This window comes from Frieseomelitta varia, unplaced genomic scaffold (genome assembly GCF_011392965.1).
Source record: "Frieseomelitta varia isolate USP_RPSP 00005682 unplaced genomic scaffold, Fvar_1.2 scaffold_544, whole genome shotgun sequence".
NCBI classification, from domain to species: Eukaryota; Metazoa; Arthropoda; class Insecta; order Hymenoptera; family Apidae; genus Frieseomelitta; species Frieseomelitta varia.
In genome coordinates, this window is record NW_025110306.1 from 368,612 (window position 1) to 391,641 (window position 23,030).

Here is a 23,030-nt window from a genome sequence, read left to right on the forward strand (position 1 = left end):
TTCCCTTTTTGGCCCCCCCCCCCCCCATTATTCGCATCTTGTTCTTCTACTATTACGGCGCGTTCTCTGTTTCTCAGTGGCGCAGCGATAGTTCCGGGACGGTAGCGGCGCATTCATTACGCGTTCGTTCAGTTTGCAGAGTTTTGGGATCGGCGCGGAACGGCTGGATGCTGGCGGTAGGAATAGGTGGTGGTAGAAAATCGAGCAAGAAAAGGGCACCGGTGACTGGAAGGACGAGAGAACAACGAGGAGACGAGGGTTGAAGAGGAAGCGGCACTAACAGTGGTAGCAGCTGCAGGGGAGGGTGGATGGATCGGCGTGACAGCAGCTCGGTAGGGGAAAGCTTCGTGGACTCTCATCCCTCTCCTCTACGCGTTGGCTGCCCTACGAGAAGGAAAAGGGCGTTGGTAGCCCTGCCAATCCTACGCCCTACGAGGTTCTCGTGGGGCGAGGTCACCGGAGGTCACACGATCGCGAGCCCTATGCTGCTTCCAATCGAACCAGGTGGAAATCGTTGTAGGGCCGGACCCGTGCCAACTTGCCCGCCCGCCTCCTTCTCTCTTTCTCTCCGCGCGACCAAGTTCGAGAAGGACGTCTAGGGTGTGTCTGACCGGATGACTCGTTAAAAGTTCCTAGAGTGTCGGTTACCGGTACCTGCTGTCGATCGAACCTCGATCGTGTTCGACGCGTTACGAGTAGTACCGAAATCTTCACGTAACATACATTCCCTTTGACGCAGAGGACGACGAGCAGAGCCACGAGTTACGCGAACACGTGGTCCTTCAACGCGCCGCGTAACGTAATGCTTCAATGTGGACGCGTGAACGTCCACGGGAAGAAGAGGCAAACAGAGAAGGAGAATTTATCACAGGCAGCTAGCGAATTTCCAGGGAAATCATCTCTGTCGAATTTTTACTAGAAATTTCTCTATGGAACAAGGGTGCATCAGACACACCCCGCGCGAGCCAGACGAATCTTGTTCGCGTCTGTATTCGTGTACCGGGCGTCGGTGTACGGTGTGGCGTACGTGTGTATAAGCCAACAGCAGGTAGAGCACGGCAGCGGCCAACCGTACGGGGTTTGTGGGAGTCGATCGATGCGGCGAGACGCCGGGCGTCGCACTTTCCGCTAACCATTCCACTCCAACCTACGCGCTCGCTCTCCACTATCCGTCACCACTACCACCGCGTGATCCTTCCCACCACCGTGCTACAATTTTACCACCACTACCATCAGGCGCCGCCACCTCTAGTAACGGCAGCATTGGCACACCACCACCACCACCACCACCACCACCACCACCGCCGCCACCGCCACTGCCACCGCCAGAGAGAATCCAAGTAACGTCTCTCGTGCCGCGGCGCGCAGTACCCCCTGCGGAAAAGCTGCCAGGGCTAAAACCCCCCGACTACGATTCCAACGACTCTCCGCGTCCGACGCATAGTACGTCGACCCACAAGCCCAGCCACCTCTCTCTCTCTCTCTCTCTCTTTCTCTCTCTCTCTATCTATCTCTATCTCTCTTATCCCCGCGCTCCCTCCTCCCAGAGTCTGACGCGCTACCCCTACGCGCGCCACCCGTACCCTGCCCCGACTCGTCGGCATCAATGAAAATGACGTCACGGCAAAAAGCTCACGTTTAATTATCAACGCTACGCTTCGCGGTGTACACGCCGGCCCCGCCGCGAACACGCCCGGTGAGGGCTTTCGAGTTGAGCGACTTTACGCCAACGGAGATGCTCGTAACTCACCGTCGTTGTGCTTCTCCCTCCCTCCCCTCTCCATCCTTTCTTTCTTTTCGTTTTTACTCTTTCTCTCTCTCTCTCTTTCTCGCGGGATTTCCAGACGCGTAAATAGGGAACAATGAGGGGAAACAGACCTTTCCATTCTCTCTCTATCCGGATCGCTGAATTGAAACGCGGGGAAACACCCGAGATACACCGCGAATCGATCGTGTTCGCGCGTCTTAGTTTCGTGACTTCTCCTCTTTTTTTTTTTTTTTCTGCTTATCGAGTCTTCTCGAGGAATCTTCGCGTCGCGCGTTTACCGTACCATTGACTTTGATCGCTACCACCCCGCTATCCCTCACGCCGCGTTTCTACGATTTCTATAATTAGACGTTCCGTTAGAAACTGAATCGCTTTAAAAGGGGCTGACGTTAATACGAGGTTGAGTGCAAAGATCGTGGCATTTGAATTTAAGCATCGCCGATCGCTGCGGTTCTTTAATGACAGAAAACCCCGCGTCCCGGAGATCCTCGTTTGCACCGGTAGCGCGTGCTGAACGAGGCCTTTCAATCGCAGCGACCGCAACGTCGGCAAGAGACCATGCCACGGAAACCGCGGAGGCGTTCCTACAAACTCTGGCTCCTAATTCGGCTATCCTTTCCTTCTCGTTTCGAAGCATGTCGTCATCCTCTGTTTCCTCCGTCGCGACAAATCGTGTTACAAACGAGTGTACTCACTGAAGTCGATTAGCAATCGGCCGTATCCTTGCCGTTGATAAGGCGGCAGCGTCAGGATGCAGGACACATTGTAGTTTAGGAACGAAGTCTTTTCCTGGAACACGTAGAAAGTAAACATTTCACACATCCATTTTTATTGTCAATTTATTCGTGTAACGCGTAATAATCGGCACATTTTCTCATACACTTTTCAAGTTTTACACTGTTGCGTTTGTTCACACCTTCCGCTGGCAACTGGTGCGCGGACCGTAACGAGTGACCGAAGAACCGTGTATACAATAATTCGTCGCTTTCTTTTCCTTTTGAACTCGTCGGTATGATATCACATGTTACGGATAGAAATTATTGAGAAGTAATAAATTTATTTATCCCGTTTCGCCTGGGTTATACTTAAATATACTTAAAACTGAGGAAATGTTGCAATTTTTTTGACAAAAGATTCTCGACGTGCGTGGCAAGAGATTGACCACTTACGCTGGCAACTGATTGCGGACCATAACGAGTGGCCGAACCGTATATACAATAATTCGTCGCTTTCTTTTCTTTTTAACAATAAACTTATCATTTGTTTCGCCCGGGTTACATTTAAATATACATAAAACTGAGAGAAATGTTGCAATTTGGGAAATTCTCGACGTGCGTGGCACGTCATTCATCGGCGCAAGAGGTTGTATACTTGGTTTTGTATTAAACATGTCGTTTAACGTTATACGTCTGATTACCGCATATTTTTTAGCTGACATTTTCTATACACGACGTATTATACTAGAAGATATCCTAGAAGATTGATCTATACATAACCAAACTCTCGGCTGGCAACATGACGTATCAAAAATTATTGACAATCATTTTCGATACAGTCCGACATTTCCACAGATGGAAATTACATTAGATTATTTTATTATTAGCACAGGTCGTAGTTGGACAACATCCAAATCCAATGTTGATTTGAGAAGAAGCTGAAAGCTACGGGGGCAACGTCAAAGACCGAAAGAAACCAGTTTTTCTTCTTCGTCTCACGAAGGCATACGGAACGAAGCTGCAGACTTCAGCGACCGAGGCTGCGTCTGAAAAGGCTGAAAGACATTTACGTGGAAAAATAAAATATAATATTTCCCGCTGGTAGCACGATTAGCACATAGAGCCCTCCACTCCGCCCAGATGGCTACGCGTGCAGGAAACACAATCGGCGACGTATTATGACGTTAACGCGACGAAAATGCGTCGTGACCTTCGTTCATTCGCGAGGAACACAATGGGTTAACGATATTTCGGACGACGCGTCGTCTTGTTCAAAAGGAAACTGTAATATGTTTTATTAAACCGTTCCCCCTCTGCCTTTGGCTAATCGGATTTTCAAAAATGGACGGTCGATCGAAGAAACGGGCGATGATGGAAATATCTCGTTTTAAATATAGACGTCGGCTGCCTGCCTCGCGAATGAACACGTTCATTTTTTTTCGAGAACGTATTTTTACCGTGACACCGGAGTGGGCGTACACCTACGGACATTGTGTGCATTCTATACACGCGTATCGCGGCCAATGGCAGATTAGATAAATTTCGTGTGAAATTACATCTGTGTACCAAATCCATGGGAGTGTTCGCGACGAATCCGGAGCAGGGAAAATTCCTGGTGTCGCGACACGTGGACGAGGCTCCACGCACGAGTTCCGATTGTTTCAATTTTCATCGATATTTTCCGATTTAGCTCCAGAGACGTTCCATCCGGCGGGTAAATTTGCCCGGTAAACACCGGGACGCAGGCGGATAGAGATGAACAGCGCTCGAAAATCGAGGCTTTAGGGTAAATTTAATTTTCGTTAGAGCGGACGCGACGGAAAATAAAAGAGTATAATATAAAGAAGAAATATATCGGAAAAAGTATGAACGTACGCGACGATCGTATCGTATCGTCGGATGCCATCAGCCGATATACAGCCGAGTATCCTATATTCGAAATTTCTAACAGATCGTAACGACTTTCGAACGGCTTTAATTAAGATTTTAAGGTGTACTCTTCATACTGTTCAATACAATGTTTGTAAACAGACGGCTAAGATGTATCGTTGTCCGCAAGAGATGCGTAAATAAGTTACGTATATTACGAATATTTATGACACGCTACATTTTGACATGATTCAGTTTATTGTTTGATATTGAGAAAAGTATGTAATTTATGTTACCATAAACTATTTATGTTACTATTTATGTTACTATAAACTATAATGAATGTTCTAACATATTAATAAAAAAATAATCCAAACTTGCTATTATAACTAACCAAGTCCACAACAATATTTTGAATAGTATGATGTCCGAATATTAATAAGTGTCAATGTATGTAGATACCAACTGTTCAAAGTACAAAAAAAAAAAAAAAAAAAGAAAATCTTCGATCCTTCTTGGAAAGAAAGGAATCAGACTTGTTTAATCTTCCAAGTGGCTAGATTATCAATTACGCTTTCACGATTAAGGTTCGTTTGTCGTTTTCAAGTAAAAAAAAAATTGGGCTACTTTCGAAGGTCGAATAGTTTTTGCCGGAGAGAAATTACCATTGGCTTTTGACGGGTGTCACGATCGATCCTTTTGGGGAGATATCGTGCGTAGAGTTCGTCGTTAATCATTGTACGTCCGTCGGTCCCATTTTGTTAGGCAGCAGCGGGCCCAGTACGACTTGAACACCCGGTATTTCCGGCTACGGCAGCCGTGCTGTTGCTAACTGCCGAGTGGGGCAGCAACGGTTCGAAGGACACTACTCGAGAAGACTTGCCCATGCTTGCACGAACTCGTCTCTATGTAAGTATCTGGCTGCGTGTGTGTGTGTGTGTGTGTGTGTGTTGTGTGTTGGTCGTAAAAATGGGAAAGGAGATTCTCTTTCGCAGGCTGAAAAGAGATCGGGGAATAGCCAGAAAAAGAGGGGCGGGAGATAGGGGAAGGAAACGAAAGAGCGTAGGAAAGAGAAGAAAGATGTTGGGCCTTATGAACGAGCGTGTGCCGTAGAGAATCGTCTCGATAGAGCAGACAGCCCAACCCCAGCGGACCAATTGCCAAAAGGCAAAGACGAAAATATGGCCAGGCCACCGAATGAACGCTTAGAAAGACGAAGAAACCGAGAGAAATAACGTGTTCGCGGCGCGTGAGAGCACGGAGAGGGACACGAAGAAGAAACCGAACGAAAGAGAGAGAGAGAGAGAGAGAGAGAGAGAGAGAGAGAGAGAGAGAGAGAGAGAGAGAGAGAGAGAGAAAGAGAGAGAGAGAGTGAGAGTGAGAAAGAAACGTGAACATGGGCGAGAAAGAGAGGAGAAGAATAGAATCTGGGCCCCGCGACGTCCTTGGGCCAGTAGTCCCAGCTCCACTCAGGGACGTCTCCGAGTGCCCATCCGTGCAAGTTCCATGTAAGAAAGCCTCTCTCACACACATCGCTTTTCCTCCTTTTCTCGTCCCTCGGAGAGGAGATCGCTGAAACGATTCGACGAAATCGATCGCAAAACGAACCGTGTCACTCTGCTCAAGAAAGGGAAAATCCGTGCCCGATTGGCGAGGATATTCGACACTGAATCGCGAATCGCTCTTTTTCGAATTTGGAGTTCCGAAAGAGTGCGACGTTTAATTTGAATCTGTGCCAAAACACGAATCCGGCACAGGATTTGGAGAATCGATATTCTCGTCTCTTTCCGTCTTCTTTCATTCTACGTGGCCGCGTACTACGATAACAATCGCGATCAGTGATTTTAAACTTCTTGCGCTGGAACGACGTGTCACGCACGTCGAGAATATATTGAAATATAATCCAGGCAAAACGAATAATAAATTTATCACTTCTTAGTAATTCCTATCCAGTGATATACCGATGAATTCATGAAGAGAAGACGAATTATTGTGTGACGGTTTGGTCACTCGTTATGATCCGTGAATCAGTTACTAGCGTTAACCATCCAGAAAACCAATCTTCTTTTCATTCTTTAACGTAGCCGGAAGACTAAGAGACAACTTCACGAAAAGTCGCTTCTAAATCGGGAATGATCGATGCCCCACAGACAAAACGCGCCTGCCGGTACATAATCGCGATTACTTCGATAAATTAAATCGAATGGGAGGACGTGCCGATCGCTATAAATTTTTCAGCATCGTTTTCCAATTATCCCCCGAAGCGATCCCCGGTCGAATCTTCGCCAATCGCTTCTCTTTTCTTCTATCGAATTCCTCGATTGTGACGAACGAAGCGATGCGAATCGATTGGCAGACAACCGATAAAGAACGCGTCGCGTCTTCGATTATCATCGACGATATCGCGACCGATATAGTCGTTATCGATCGCGGCTGCGAAAAGTGGGTACTCTTGAACTAAGCGTGACATGGCGTGCGTGGCATAACGCTTAGTTCATTGTAAAAGGCTTTCGATCGGTCAGTATCCTTTTCCTTTACACGAAGTGCGCGCAAAACAGGCACACGTGCGATGACAGAGGCATCGGAATGCGAGCAATCGTTCCTTCAAACTCGCCTCGGTCCCTCGACCGTTCATAAACACACCGTCGCCATAGGCGAGACGTTGCTGCGCAAGTGGCATATACTCGTACTTAGGTGAACGAACGTTTACGTGGCGGGGTAACGAGACCTGGCTAATAATCCTCTCTTTTCCTTTCTCCCGGCGACTACTTGTCGCGACAGACAACCGTTCGCACTTGCGGCGATTTTGTATCGGGCTGTGGAACTCGAAAATTACTAGTTTCCTCAAATTAAGTTCCTCCTCAGATAATATTAACGTAACAGTGAGAAAAACAGCGAGGTTGATGTTCCTGTTGTTTGTCTGACGCCTAGGTTACTACAGCTCGTCACTCACTGGCGAATTCTTCGAGAGTATCTACATGGTAACGCGGCGGTGTGAACGTTGCTTAAAGGTTATACAGCTCCTCGCGACGGTCACTTCTATATTTAGATGCACCGAGTTTCCTCCTCCACTTTCTTTATACTGAACAAAGCGTTCCTCTTAACATACGGGGTGTGCGCGAAATCTCGCGAGTGATCGGAACGCGAGAGATTAGCTATTCTCACGTGCAACTGAATGAATTCTGCAATGAAACGGGAAATTCTCATTGAAAAGGCCAGGCGTACTCGAGCTAACTGTCAGAAGGAATTCGCTACGTTCGCAGCACAACGACAATTGGAATTTTTGAAAAATTTGAAAGTTTTTAAAGAGGAAAATAAGAAGAAGAAGAAGAAGAAGAAGAAGAAGAAGAAGAAGAAGAAGAGAGGAAGAAGAAACGAAGCGATGGTTGACAAACTAGAAAGTTCTCGGTGATTGAGCGTGGATTCTGTCGAGGATTGTCCCTCTGGACATTGTAGATTCATCAATGGCAGATACTCGGAGAAGCAGAGAGTTTAACCACTTGCGCTGGCAACTGATTGCGGACCATAACGAGCGACCACCGAACCGTCTACAATAATTCGGATAGAAATTATTAACAAGTATTAAACTTATCATTCGTTTTGCTTGGGTTACAATACTATGAATATACTTAAAACTGAGAAAATCTTGCAATTTACGACGCGCAAGAGTTTAACGATTCTACAGATTATCTTCAGCACACCGTCGGTCCCTCTAGACCCAAGGAGAAATCACGTCTCCCCGTGATCGTCCCTTGTGCGAAAAATTCTGCAGACTTATTAATTACACTCGTCCCCTCGTTCCCCTAACTTCTTTTGAGTGAACAGCACTTTCCTTTTGGCTCGAACCCAATCCGTGTTCATCCTTGTTCGTTCGGGACCCCTTGTACATTTCCTGCGTACGCATAGACCGTTCAACGGTAAATCAATCCAACGGATCTTCGTTCGGAAGTTAGTCGAAAATTCAAGAATATCAAAACATGCTTCCATGTTTACACAACGAATATAATGTTAACTTTGGTACAACGTTAACGTGAACTAATCGTAGCGATGATCACGCGTTGGTAGTTCCTTTGTCGTAATCGTTTCTCGATAAAACGAAGACACTAGGATACTTCGAAGTTATCAAAATTTCAAAGCTGGAACGATTGTACGATCATATTGTGAAAAAGAGCCAATAGGATCAACATCGCGATTCTGTCTATTAATTCCGCGAGGAAGTCGAATAGTATCAGTGTACGAATGGTTGAATCCTACTCGCGCGTAAGCGGATGTTACAGAAACGTCATACTTAGATGCATGGACTTTCCTCTTGAAAGATGAATTTTTGAGATTCAGTATCTACTGATCTGTAACGTCGGAATTGTGTTGCATATATGTGTAAATAGAGCTTTGTGCGCGAGTATTTTCGCAATATGTCGTAATATGAAAACTGTACGAGGGTGCGATAGTCGGAGGAAAGCTTGAGAACAAAGGTCAAGGTCTGAAAGAAAAAACGACTATCGGGCCTGATGGAATCGCCCAATAGGACGACGACGACGTAGCCGTTGTGACGCCGCGACACGAGAAAATGCACGCAGATACACACAAGTAGAAAGTTTAGCCACGTGGCGAAACATTTTTCTTGGTTGAGTTTGTAACCGAATGAGAGATAAGAAATGGAGGGTGGGAGAAAGGTGTGCAAAGGTGTGGGTATAGGAAACTGGAAACTACGACGGCTACATTTGCGGCTCTTCGTCATGAGACGTGGATAATGACACGATCGTGGTCGAGTATGCGAGCGAAAAGGAGACTAAGGAGAACGGAGAACAAGGAGGACGAGAAGGACGAGGACAAGAAGGAACAAGCTGAAGGAGAGAAGTCGGAGCAAAACTCGTGGCGACGACACAACGAAGATAAGGAGGTGGAGAAGATGAAAGAGAAGGAGGGGAGGGGGGGGGGGCTAGTGCTAGTGCAGAGTCGAAGAGCTAGCGTTAGAGCTAGGAGCTCTACCCTACCCCAACTTCGAGGGACGATGTGTATTCGGCGGGATTTGGTCGTGTGAACAGGACTGTCTGGCATCGATCGACCTCGGTCGGGGTGAGGTTTTGCAGGGAGGGAAGAGGAGGTTGAGGGGAAGTTCGACCGAGGTGGATGGAGGTGGAGGGTTGGGCGAGCCTACCCCAACCTCTTCTCCAAGAGGCCGCTGCGTATCGTATCGACGACCTCTACTACTACTACTCGTTCTCGTACTCCCATGCTACCCTACGTCATCCCTTTCCTTTTCTGTTTTCCTGCAGTCCCTTTTGCGCGCCACCACCTTTCTTCCTTTAGTCTCTCAGTCTCTCTCTCTCTCTCTCTCTCTCTCTCGCGCGCGCTTATTTCCTTTCCAGACTCGCATCACGCTGCAGGATATTTTTAAGAAAAATTGACCAACCCTCTGACTGCCTTTCTTCCAGCGGCTTTCCTCTTTGTATTCTTTATCTTCGCCTCTGTTCCTTTATCCGTTCTTTCTTTCTTTCTTTCTTTCTTTCTTTCTTTCCCTCGCTGACTCATTCTTTCGGCGCTTTTTTGCTTTCATCTTTCGGTTCGTTTATCTCTCCAGCATTTTGTCCAGCGTTTTCTTCTTTCGCGTAACGCGTTCGCCCGTTACGTTTTTGCATTTCATAGACGTGGCGATGATTTTCTTTGAGAGCAGGCCCGGCAATAAATAAACTTATCTTTGAAATCAAATTTCTCCCCATTCAAAGAGATCCTCCGACGTTTATATTTAGCCTCTTGTCCTCCACTCTTGTGCGTTCCCCCCGCTCCCCTTCAGTTGCCGCACTGTCTGATCCTTTCCTTCTTTATACATCGTTCGGATATAAACGCCTCGGGTTCCAACTATTTACATATTATGTACAATCAGCCCTCGTTCTCGTTCCTCGAAAGGGTAGAAGCGTTCACTTCGCTAAATTTCCCTCGCTGTGTTTAACGGCTGATACGATAAAAGTCGTTTTGATCCTAGTTGACGTCGCCTCCTCGCCAACGACACTCGTTAAAACCATTTGTACGACCGCATATTACCGGGATACACCCATCACGTACACGTTTACACTTTTCCATCGAAACGAAGAGGCCACTTATCTAGAACGAAATGAAACGGGGAGGGGAGATTTTTAGAACAACATTCGCGTTCATTTAAATTCCTCCCTGATTTTTCTCTCTCCTTCTCTCCGACCTTCTTCTTCTTCTTCATTTCACAATCCTCCACGTTTCACTCTTCGCTTTCATTCGTTTTTTTGCGCACGTGCTTCTGCCGAATCCTCTGCTCTTTCGCAGATATATAAACGCTGTCAGATCCTGTCTATTTATTGCGTTGCAAATATCGGTCGGTTTTTGGACCTGAAAATCTGTCTCTCTTTCTGCAAGCTCAAAAACCTACCTCTCTTAATCCTTTTCTTTGCGCCGCGTAACCTCTTGCGTTGCTCTTTCCTTTTCGCTTCTTTCTCTCTTTCTCTCTCACGCTCGTGTTCCTCGAAGGTGCCCGCTCGCTCCATTTCTGTATTATGCATTATTCAGGACATATACACTGGAACGGTTCGTGACGGGCTAACTGGCACACCACCGGAAGTTAGGCAAACGAGTCCTGAGTGGCCGTGGATCGTCGCGACTCCACGGAGTAACATCCGTCTACTGATTCTCAACGCCTTTTCCAGTATTACCACCTCAACTTCATGAAGCTTTCAGAACTTTTCTGAACAAACGGCAGAGAAATTATCGTCGCTAAATTCTCTACTCGGACGGTTCAACGCAACTGAACGTTCTTCGGTGTGGCCATTTGTCAAATTTGATGGAACAACGTGATTAGAATCCGTCACGTCGCGGCGTTTCACAGATTTATATTCCTGCTTGGAGAGACGCTCTCGACTGTCCGCGACGAAAAGGTATTCTTTCATCCGTATCATGGTGAGCAGGAAAGGACGAGAAGCGTATTGTGGTGTGTTCGTAGGTGCCGGTGTTCGACATGCGTGTCGTGTTGCTCGTCGTTCTTTTTTTTCTTCATTCACGCGGGATCCTGTCTGGAATACCTACGTAAGAGGATATGCCGTCGTCTCGTTTGCTCGGAACACGCCGCATACGCTCAGTCCGCATATATTCCGCCCTTACCTCCGAGAACCTTCTTGCCTCGGGACAACGTCTGGCCAGGGATATTGGAAGCAGATACGTCTTCATCGACGCGTTAATTGGCGGAGGTTTCTTTTTCGTGGGTGTCGAGTTGCTCAGTGTCTTAAATTTTTCTGAACAGCTTCGCGTTCCCGGGCAACGTAATTTCCATGACATCTCCTGGAAATGTCACTCTAGTGCACTCTCGACTACAGAAACGAGACGATCGTTTTCCCTCAGTTAGAAAATCGAGAGGAGCGAGGAACACAAATCCAGGTGTATATATATATATATAGAGCGAAGGAATCCTCTCGATTACACGCGTCGTTTATAATCCGATACGTGGTGGATGATACGGAGGAATCGAGCACGAAGGCTATCGAAAATCTCGTTTTACTAGAACAGCCTGCTGGATCATCGGACAGAGGAAGGTACAAGGATTTCAGGAGCAGGACAGGGCCCCGTTGTGCGTATCTTGGACCCGATGGCCCCGAAAACCGGTTCCATCTGGATTTCACGTGACACGCGCGTTTCTCCTTTTTCGGGGATCCAAAGGAATACGGGCCCCGCAGATATATAAACTGTATTGCATTACGATTACGAGCGCCATTATCTCGTTTCCTCTGGTAAACAGCAATTGTAGACATCCGACAGAACCATATTTAATCCGGCGTTCTTTTTTTCTACCTGATTGAAACCACCAACGTGAAGCTCCTATCGTCGACGGTTTCGAAGCTCGTCTCTTTCGTTTTTCAACACTTCCCTTTAACTTTCTTGGGAACGGAGTGCGTTTTTCAAAGTGGGTAAAGAGTAACGAACGAGAAAGTGACTTTTCACGAAATTTCGCCGGAGAAGTTTCTTTTTCATGTCTCGGTAATCACGGCCGGAAGCTGTAAATGTTCACGCCTCGATCGAGCCCCCCTTTTAATTTCTGCTCGGCTGCCTCGGAATTGATAAAAATTCTACGTCACACGCAGGATGAGCATACCGGGTGGCGCGTTAATGTAAGGAAAGGGAGGGCGTGGACGGCGTGGTTAATAACGAAATTTATAAATTCAGTAGGTGTAACGCTGCTCGCTCGCTCGCGTCTACGTTTGCTCGCTGGCGTTGCTCCCCTCGCGTTCGCGCGAAAACCTCCACTGGATACCTCGCCGCACAACGGCGTGTTCACTGTGTGCACATCACCACGTCGCCTGTGGGGCGAATCATTCAAGGTCGCGGCTAGCATCGCCCAAGGTCAACGTCTAGATCTCCCCGAGTTAGCGGGCTCGATGCGCCGGGTCAACGCCCGGATTACTCAAGGTCAACGGTTGTCTAGCCCGGGTCAATGGCCTCCAGTCTCAAGGCCAACGTCCGGATTATTCGAGGTCAACCAAGGGGAGAATCGCGAAACGCGAAGAAGAAATATCGTGGCGCAGTGCCGGGACACTTCGATCGATCGATACCGCGAACGAGCCGACTTCCTTTTTACTTTTTTTTAATTTTTTTTTTTTTTCAACGGATCACCCGAAGAAAAATTGGCCACTCGTTTTGAAGACAAACGAAGAATCAGAAAGATAGAAAAGAATTTGACTCGGCGAATATATAATATCGTATATCTCGTAAATTTGAAAATTCTCGTGAAAATATCGGGAAGATGTGAAGGAATTGTACAAAACAGGCGTAACAAAGCGATCGAGAAAAAAAGAAACGTCGACGAATGCCACGAACAGCGAGGCTAGACAATGAAAAATAGAGACGCGGCGCGGGAGAAAATTTCCAGATTTTCATTGAAAATTCAAATCAGTTCCGAGACGAGAATCAAGGAAAGTGTGAATAAAGATCGCGAGAGAAGAGAGACGACGACGATGCAGAGAGAACATAGAAAGACGTAAGAGAGAAGTAGCAGCAACGGGAGAAGGAGGAGGTGATGGAGGAAGAGGAGGAGGAGGAGGAGGTGGTGGTGGTGGTAGTAGAGGAGGAGGAAATAATAACGACCCCGACGTCGCAGTGCCGCAGAAAGGTTGACGACCCGATGCCAGGCGACGCCCTCTCTCCCCTTATCGCCCTACCATCCCTTCTCCATCGCCCTCTGCAACCATCATCCCCCTTGCAGCAGCTACCACCACCGCCCTCGGCATCCCCTACTCGTCTAAACCACCCACCTGGTACTGCACGTCGTAAGCGCATAGTGTACGTACGCCAGAGTCACCCACCCCCGTAATCCCTCTCTCTGTACGTCGCCGCCACCACCACCACCACCACCACCACCATCGCTCTACGACCGTCTGGCCAGGGTCGGGGTCATTGAACGTCTATAAAGATTTTGACTCTGCGTTACTGGTGGTGCTGCTACTGGTGCTGGTGCTGCTGTGCCGGCGTCGCCGCCGTTGCAGATACAGGAAGCGGAGAGCCGCGGAGTACCGCCCTTTTGTAAGGTGTGTAACGCAATCTGTTGCCCTCTAAGAACCACGCTCCCGGCTCTTTTGTTGTAATTCGAGCGGAACGATCGATATCGAAATTATCGAGTTATCCGATTGTTGCGACAGACTGTCCGTGGTATCCCGTAGGACAAACGTTTAGATGAAATGTCTCGTATTTCTGGAATTTCAAGAACCAAAATTTGTGCTGCGGATATTTTAGGTATAATAACGTTCGAGTAGCGTGAAAAGTTTGCGAATTTTCTAAGAAAGCAAACGTCGGAATCGGAAATTCCGCGAGTACCAGAAGAGGATGATTGGAGTGTCCTCTGGTGGAAGGATGATAATTTCGGCAAGAAGAACAAAAGGAACAGGCGGAAAACGTTTGAATGGGGCTCGAGGAAATTTTCGTCACCGTTGGTGAAAGGAGGCGGGAGGATATAGATCGGCGCGTCTTGCCAGGGTCAGAGGTCATTGAACGTCGGTAAAGATTTCGACTCCGGCGATGCTGTTCTGCAGTAAATAGGCGTGCGTAGCGCTCCGCGTTCTCCCACCGACATTCTGGCCAACCAGACCAGGAGTGCTCGGATGAGGGGTCACGGGTACGAGACACCCTCTTTGCGATACATACTCTCGTTCGTGTAATCCCTACAGGCTACGTGAATGCCATTACGAGCGTAGTAAACCACAAAATAAAAATAAAAGTAACCCTCCCATTTGAATATAAATTTTTGCGATCATCGTCGATATATTATACGCTTTGCGGAATTGCGAATTTTAAATTATATCTCTTTAAGGGAAAGAATTGCCTTTCGTTTCGATTTTCGAAAATCGAAAAGACGCGCGACGAAATATAGTAACGCGCAAGAAAGAAGAAATCGAAATATGTTACGTATTTCGATGTATCTATCGTTAATGAGAGAAAAGTACAAAGGCGAGACGAAACGCCTCTTTTTAATAGGCTAAACGATTTTAATATCATTCATGATCAAGACGCCTACCACGTAAAGCCGGGCCCTGTACACGCAAGTGCTAACATACACAAGTAAAACAGGCATCATCGTTCATGCACAATCGCGCACGCACAAGCACGTGTGCCGCATTAATATCGCCATTGGTAACTCGTCGCTACGAGATCCGTGCCAATAAGAAACGCTCCAAGTACTTTTCTTTTATGCATTGCTTGATTTTATTTTTCAACAGCGATGAATAAAACAAATCAACAAATGCCCGATTCATTGGCATTGTTCGCTTTTGCTACAATGCAGCATTCCTTGTTCGAATCTCAACAATTCTCCGCAACAATTCACGCAGTTCATATCAGATAACACTTTAACCTGAGAAATCGTTTACGAAAATATTCATCCAATGTTTCACAACGAAAAGACGTTTACGTTATTACTGTATACAACTTAATTTATAATTTAATGCGTATTGCGTGAACGTTAATCGAAAGATATTATTTATTTGTTCGTGAATGTTAGCAGTAAAAAAAAAAAATGTACGTTATAATAAAGGAAATGTTTGATGACGTGTTTCTGTTTAAGTATGTGAAATAAACTTACTTTGCTGAAGTATCCAACTGTGTGACAACCTTCAGAATCGCCAATGGTCATCACGTAGAAAAGAAAAGGTTCGACGTCATAGTACAATGTTTTATGGTCCAAGAAGAATTTAGCTAATAAGCAAAGATTTTGACAGTATTGCTTATAACGTTTCCCGTCTACTTCCCACACGCCTATCTTGTCCTTTCTGTGGGTGAAAAATAAAACCAAGAATGTATAAAAAAAAAAAAATAAGAAAAAAATGTAAAACAGAAAATTAATATAAAATATACATTAATTATACATTTACCTGTACACTTCATGACCGGGCGGATGTCTCCATAAACATTTCTCCCGATGTCTCCTTAAAACTTGTCGACTTTTTGCATACCGCAAACAATATTCGCATAAATAAAGTTTTGGAGCTCGGCTAAACTCTTCTGGATATGGACTTTGGTACCACACTTCCATTTCCCATTTTCCCATTTCAATGACTCGCGTGCCGCCACCATTTCTGCCCTCGCCGTCATAATCTAACTCTTTTAGCTCTTTTTCCTGTAAGAAACAAATATTGTATAATTCGTGTGGACACAATGTAGCACGAGGTAGCACTTTTCTACATACAATTTTTTCACTAGCAATCGCTTGCGCTTCCATAAACAATTTTAAATCATAATCTGGTGTTAAATTCGTTAAGCGTGGTTGACGATCTTTCTCGTTTCCTTGAAGTTCACAACTGCTATCGCTTTCGTTTCCATCGCCAGTGTTCCCCTTCCATTTATTTCTCATCTCCCGCACTTTCAGCTGATAATTGCGTTGTTCTGTTGTTTGATGCAAACCCTTTGGAGACTTTTTCGCTAAGCATGCTATAGCTTTCTTTCGATCTTCTTCGCGTTTTTTTCTCTCTTTGTAAAATTCCCTGAAAAAAAAAGGCAAAGAATATTTTTTTTTAACGCGTCGATAGACCACGTCCGGTATTATATCGCAACAAAAATGTCACTTACGCGCAAGCTTGTGACGTAGTATTATGGTACAAAGGACAAGCTTCTAAAGTGAAATGTGAATCGAGTTTTCCAGAGAGATGACCCCGAGAATCACATGTTGGTGCTAGGGGACATTCTCTCTCCTTATTTACGCGTGTACGACCGTAATTGCCTTGTCCTGATCTTCCGCTAGTAGCGTTTGATGTACTACTGTTTTGTGGTATTCTGTTGGACCCGGATGAGTGTCTGGCAGCGGTACTAGGCCCGGCACGTTTAACAGGCGATTTGCTGGTACTCCTCTTGCTCTCAGCTACTCTCGATAAATCACACCGGATCAGGGGAATTTGCAGGATACGTTTACACGCTACCGTTTCCGTACCTGAGAACCATACTGCCGCCGTAAGCAAAAAGACTGTATCTGCATCTTAGGACACCTTGGACATGCTTTTTTGTTTACGAAAAGTTTGTCCCACCGACCACTAGATCCCTACGAGCCATATATATGTCCAATCCATCCATCCAGAACCGCAAATACTGCTTTTTTGTGTTAAGGAGGCAGCATAGAGTCCTAAATCTACCGCCTGCAGAATATTCTCTACCCGCCTCTTTTCAAAAAATTCATGCTAAGATTTCTGATTTTATCCACTCAATTAAACGAAATGTATCTAGAGACATTTACTACGAAAGAACGGTGGTACTATAGTAATAATGTACCTATATGCATTGAAATTCGCAATAAGATTGCTATAAAAGATCGATAATAGAAACTGAACGTACAGGAGGAAAAAATACGAGGACAATTGATTAGTCTAATTTCTAAAGCAATGTTGTACAAAACGAAAAATATAAATTAAAACTAATATGCACTAAGGATATGCAACTAATACACACTTGTATCAAGTAAAACATGTTAGACAGTATTTAAGAGGTACAAATTCTTTACGTGGAAACAATGCATAAAGAGACAGAGAGAAGATGTAACGTTAGTAATGAAATATCACATTCGATAGCTTATTGTTATAATATATTCGTACCTGTATCAGATTCCGAGTCGCTGACCGCTTTTGTTTGAAGTTGAAGTAATTTGCTACCTTTCCGAGTCTGCAATTTTCGTTTGCCTTTGGTCGTTGCTTTCGTCGTACCTGTTTCTCCATGCTCATCCACTTCCTTTTCACTTGCGGACGCATCGGCTTCATCTTCACTTTTTATAGTACCTGATAATCAAATAAAACACAGTTTCTTCTTATTTATGAAAATGATTATAATTAATAACACAAACCTTGTCGTTTTGTACACTTTTGTGGTTTTACAGGTGCAACCGTTGCAGATGGTCGCTTTGGTGGAACATTTATGGCGGTGCTAATTGCTGTACTTGACTGAGTATCTTTTTTCTTGACTTGTGATTGTGGACTTGCGACACTCTCTGACGATTCAGAATCAGTGCTGCTGTCTGTGGAAGCTGAAGAACCCGATCCTGCAGAACAACTCTTTGAACTTGCAGAACTGTCTGACTTCTGCGACTGTGCAGCTTTAGTCAATAAACCTAATACAATAAAATAATGAATTGAAAATTATTAATAATATTGTAAACATGGAAAATGATGTGACATTTACATACTAGGTCTATTTGGAGCAATAGCTTTCTGCCTTGTATCACTTGGTTTGGGTTTAGATTGCTGATTTTTTGGATATTTTGTAGAATTATTTATAGGTTTAGCTGAACTAGCTTTTGTTGGAATACCATTGTCACTGTCACTACTGTTTTCTGGGCTGAATATACTTTTCTTTTTCAGTTTCTTTTGCACAGGCTCTGAAGTTGTTTTTGCAGATTTATCAGAAACTTTTCCATTAGTACTTGTGGAAGCTAGAAAAATATATTGTTAATTATTAAATGAAACTAAATGTTACATCATAAATATTATTTTAAATAAATATGTTCTTACTACAAGGCTTGTTTGGTTTGTTAGCGACCAATTTAGAATTTATAATATTTTTTTGTTGGTTAGTAGTAACTATTGCTTTAGCAGGTAGCCTCTGTTGTTTAATAACAGGTGCTACTGTAGCAGTTGCTTTAGGTTTGGCTGGTGATTTTCTTTTTGTTGTTGCTTTTACTTTGCTTGGTGACTCTTCTGATTCTGAAGAATATACTACAGGTCTATTCTTTGGTGGTATCCTCTCTTTGCTTTTATTTTCTACGGATGTAGTAACAACTGTATCAGTTTTAGATTTTCCATGTCTATTAGGAGGGAAAGTTGTCTTCTTTTTTGTTCTTTCCGCATCAGATGCTTTTTGGCTATTAGCAGAACTACTAGAATTTTCTGAATCAGATGAGCTAGATTCACTGCCTGAACTTGAAGAACTACTAGATGAAGAACCAGAACTTGTTGTTGAAGTGGATTCTGAACTAGTGGTCTGTCATTAATAATAATAATATATATTTAAATATTATTTCAAATTTTTGTGAAATCAAAATAATTGTATAACCTATACAAGATGTACATACTTTCCATTTTGGAGTCATTTCTACAGTGCTATCTCTGAAATAAATAGTAAACAGTATTTAACATCATTTCTGCAGTGATATTTATACTCCTCCCAGGCATATATGGAGGAATTATTTAATAAACTTGATCAGAGCAGACAAATCTTTCATTTTATACTTTAACTCATAACAAGTCCACAACATACTCCACTTCTGCGCTCTGCGTAAAACTTATACGACCTTAGGGCTAGTTTGGAAATGATAAAAAATGATTTATATTTTCTCTATATAATACTTTAATTATAAGTGATTTATAAGCAATTCTTGAAATGATATTTATTTAATGTTAATATTTAGATATTCCAAAATATTTTCTAAGTCCAAAAAAAGATATAAAAATGGATCGTTTATAACACGCACTGTTTCTTACTATATTTCGTGATTTACTCATGAAACATAAATCTATAGATGGCGCATTCCTCGAGATACTTCAAATGTATCTTTTCATGTCGTCTAATGTCAATTTACGTAAATTAATTTTGCATTTTTAAATTTAATTCAGAAAGAACACGAAAGAAACCGAAGTTACAATGACGGCGTTCGAAGGTAAATATTAATTAAACACATTTTTCGTGTTTTTGTGTTTGATGGAAAAAAATTATAATCAAAGACAGTTGATACAGTACATTAATAATACTTTATTTTAGAAATGGGTGTTTTGCCAGAAATCGCGAAAGCAGTTGATGAAATAGAGTGGACGTAAGTAAATAAAATTTTATTTCATGTATAACAAGAAATATTAAATAACATCAAATATTTTTACATAGACTGCCAACTGATGTCCAGGCTGAGGCAATTCCACTAATTTTGGGTGGTGGAGATGTATTAATGGCTGCAGAAACTGGCAGTGGAAAAACTGGTGCCTTCTGCCTACCAGTTTTGCAAATTGTATGGGAAACTTTGAAGGATTTAGAATCTGGTAAAATAGGCAACACGTCTAGCGGACATTATCAACCTTGTATGTTATCTTGTCATAATTGTCGCAAGATATTTTATCTTCTTACACTCATTGTTGTTATTTGTAATTATTTATAGCTGCACATTGGTCATTAAGTTTATTTGATAGAGATAGTGCATTAGCTGTAACTCCAGATGGTTTAAGATGTCAAAGTCGTGAACAAAAAGAATGGCATGGTTGTAGAGCAAATAAAGGAATTCAAGGAAAAGACAAGTACTTCTTTGAAGTTATAGTAACTGATGAAGGATTGTGTCGTGTAGGATGGTCCACATCACAAGTAATTTTTAATTTTTTGACAATTTTTAAAAAATAGTCAAAATAGTATTATCAAAGTATTACAACTATTATCATATTTGTGATATAGGCTTCACTGGATTTAGGGACAGATAAGTTTGGTTTTGGGTATGGTGGTACTGGTAAAAAATCAAATGCAAAACAATTTGATAATTATGGAAAGGCTTTTGGAATGCATGATGTAGTCGGATGTCTTCTAAATTTGTCAAAGGGTGAAATTAGTTTTACATTGAATGGCGTGAATCTGGATACAGCATTTACCCTAAATGCACAACAAAAATCATATACTTTTTATCCAGCTGTAGTATTAAAAAATGCAGAAATGTCGTTTAATTTTGGAGCACAACCATTTAAATATCCCCCTTCAAATGATTATATAGCTGTTGCTTCAGCTCCTAAAGAAGTCATAAAGGAGAATCCTATAAACAGTAGCCAAGCTCAGAATAAGGAAGATGGTAAACCTAAATGTAATGCTCCCCAAGCTATAATAATGGAACCTTCGAGAGAACTTGCTGAACAAACTTATAATCAAATTCAAAAAGTAAAATACCAATACTTATTAATATTGTTGTTAAATATTTATTTATTTTTACTTTATTGTCTAAAATATCACATAAAATCATATCTCTGTATAGTTTAAAAAATATTTGAAAGATCCAGTCATTAGAGAATTGTTAGTTATTGGTGGAGTTAGTGTAAAAGAACAAATTGCTACATTAAATTCTGGCGTGGACATAGTAGTTGGAACACCAGGCCGTTTAGAAGATTTAATACAAGGTGGCTACTTATCCTTAACACATTGCAGGTATTTCACAACACTTACACTACATTTGTCAAGGTAATGGTTGTTATAGTATAATTATTGTGTTAGGTTTTTCATTTTGGATGAAGCTGATGGTCTATTAAAACAAGGCTACACAGAATTAATCGATCGTTTACACAGACAAATACCAAAAATTACATCAGATGGGAAAAGATTACAGATGATTGTTTGTTCTGCCACATTGCATGCATTTGAAGTTAAGAAAATGGCGGTAAATATTTAAAACTGCAATTGTATTTTTATACAATATTTCATGAAAATAAATGTGTAATAAATATTTATTTTGCACAGGAACGTTTGATGCATTTTCCAACATGGGTAGATTTGAAAGGTGAAGATGCAGTTCCTGAGACTGTACACCATGTTGTTGTAATAGTAGATCCACAGAAAGATAAATCTTGGCATAATTTAAAAAAACATATAGAAACTGATGGTGTTCATAGTAAGGATAATATAAGACCTGGAAATAACAATTCTGGTATATATCTCAAAATCAATAATCTTATATAAATTTGTTATTATCAGTTATATGACCAAACATGCTTTACAGAGACACTCTCAGAGGCTGTGAAGATATTAAAAGGCGAATACTGTATTCGTGCTATTAAAGAACACAACATGGACAGAGCCATAATTTTCTGTAGAACTAAATTAGACTGTGATAACTTGGAACGATATTTGAAACAATATGGAACTCAGTTTTCATGTGTATGTCTGCACGGTGATCGAAAACCCGCAGAACGCAAATCTAATTTAGAAAAGTTCAAAAAACAAGAAGCAAAGTTCTTGATTTGCACCGATGTTGCAGCTAGAGGTTTAGATATTTCAGGACTACCTTTTAGTACGTAATTTTTACTAATATTTAATAAATTTTTATGTAATTATGATTTTACCTTCTATATAATCTTTTTCTAGTGATTAATATAACTCTACCTGATGAGAAATCGAATTATGTACATCGCATAGGTAGAGTCGGTAGAGCTGAACGAATGGGATTAGCAATTTCATTAGTTAGTAAAATTCCTGAAAAAGTATGGTATCACGGTGAATGGTGTTCTTCTCGTGGGAGAAATTGTTCTAATACTAATCTTACTGATAAAGGTGGTTGTTGCACTTGGTACAACGAACCGAATGTAAGCTTTAACATACTGTGATGTGTTTATTTTGTATTTTCTTTTTGATATTCAATTACTAATGTTATTTTTTCCAGTACTTGGCCGAAATTGAGGATCATTTGAATATCACAATTCAACAAGTCGATGCAGATATGAAAATTCCAGTAAATGACTTTGATGGAAAAGTTGTATATGGAGAAAAGAGAGCGACCATGGGTATGTAAATTTTGTATTTGTGTTGTAATGTGAATTGTATCGTAATATTTATAATTTTTTCTAGGTTCTAATTACCAAAATCATGTACAGCAAATGGCACCATATGTGTCCGAATTGTCTTCTTTGGAATCAAAGACACAACTTTTGTATTTGAAGAGACATCATATGGTAAAAACGAACTGAAATGCTTTGAAGTACTTTATAATTAATTAAGAATCACGGTTTATTATTAATTAAATTTTCAATTAATTATTCTATCTTTGAATATTGTATGTCTATATGTTATACTAGTGTTTGAATAGTCTCTTAATATTTATAAACATAGTGTACTTCCAAATGTAATATATAAATTTGTTACAAGTAATACAACATTTTTAGTTCATGTAACGCATTTTGACATTTACTTTATAATTAACTATTAATGAAGTATTCTTGATATATCAATTCTAAAAAAGATGTGTGACTTAGATAGCATTTAAATAGTATATGTGTATATAAGACATACGGTAAGTGTTTATTGTATTTTTATAATTTTCATAATTGTACCATTGCTATTTTAGTTACACAAATGTATAATACAGTGGCCTTGCAGTGTTGTCGGTTTTTTTAATTTTCACAATATTTCTTCGTATGTTTTTTGTTTCTTTTTTCTTTTTTTTTTTTTTTTTTTTTTTTTTTTTT

General features: G+C 42.3%; 2 protein-coding genes across 4 annotated transcripts in view; one reads left to right on the forward strand and one right to left on the reverse strand.

Annotated features, from left to right (window-relative positions):
• LOC122533642 (histone acetyltransferase KAT7) overlaps nucleotides 1-19,113 on the reverse strand; it is a 23,865-nt gene extending 4,752 nt beyond the window's left edge. The window contains exons 1-10 of one of the 3 annotated variants that reach the window (XM_043663560.1): nucleotides 18,905-19,112; nucleotides 18,345-18,813; nucleotides 18,020-18,265; nucleotides 17,681-17,944; nucleotides 17,436-17,615; nucleotides 16,423-16,780; nucleotides 16,043-16,337; nucleotides 15,729-15,973; nucleotides 15,440-15,626; nucleotides 2,464-2,557 (exon numbers count right to left, since the gene is read on the reverse strand). In XM_043663560.1, coding sequence (XP_043519495.1) covers nucleotides 2,464-2,557; nucleotides 15,440-15,626; nucleotides 15,729-15,973; nucleotides 16,043-16,337; nucleotides 16,423-16,780; nucleotides 17,436-17,615; nucleotides 17,681-17,944; nucleotides 18,020-18,265; nucleotides 18,345-18,813; nucleotides 18,905-18,922 — 2,356 coding nt within the window. In that variant the 5' untranslated portion in view covers nucleotides 18,923-19,112. Of the gene's footprint in view, nucleotides 1-2,463; nucleotides 2,558-3,085; nucleotides 3,540-15,439; nucleotides 15,627-15,728; nucleotides 15,974-16,042; nucleotides 16,338-16,422; nucleotides 16,781-17,435; nucleotides 17,616-17,680; nucleotides 17,945-18,019; nucleotides 18,266-18,344; nucleotides 18,814-18,904 lie in introns of those variants that run through there. The other 2 variants (XM_043663561.1, XM_043663562.1) reach the window with 2 other exon arrangements.
• A 232-nt stretch (nucleotides 19,114-19,345) lies between these two features.
• On the forward strand, nucleotides 19,346-22,736 carry LOC122533643 (ATP-dependent RNA helicase Ddx1). Its single transcript, XM_043663563.1, has 12 exons — nucleotides 19,346-19,489; nucleotides 19,591-19,642; nucleotides 19,711-19,901; nucleotides 19,979-20,178; nucleotides 20,266-20,736; nucleotides 20,831-21,000; nucleotides 21,067-21,229; nucleotides 21,310-21,496; nucleotides 21,569-21,859; nucleotides 21,934-22,151; nucleotides 22,229-22,349; nucleotides 22,414-22,736. The coding sequence occupies exons 1-12, from the start codon at nucleotides 19,474-19,476 to the stop codon at nucleotides 22,530-22,532; spliced, it is 2,199 nt and encodes a 732-aa protein (XP_043519498.1). The 5' UTR covers nucleotides 19,346-19,473; the 3' UTR covers nucleotides 22,533-22,736.
• Nucleotides 22,737-23,030: the final 294 nt, after the last annotated feature.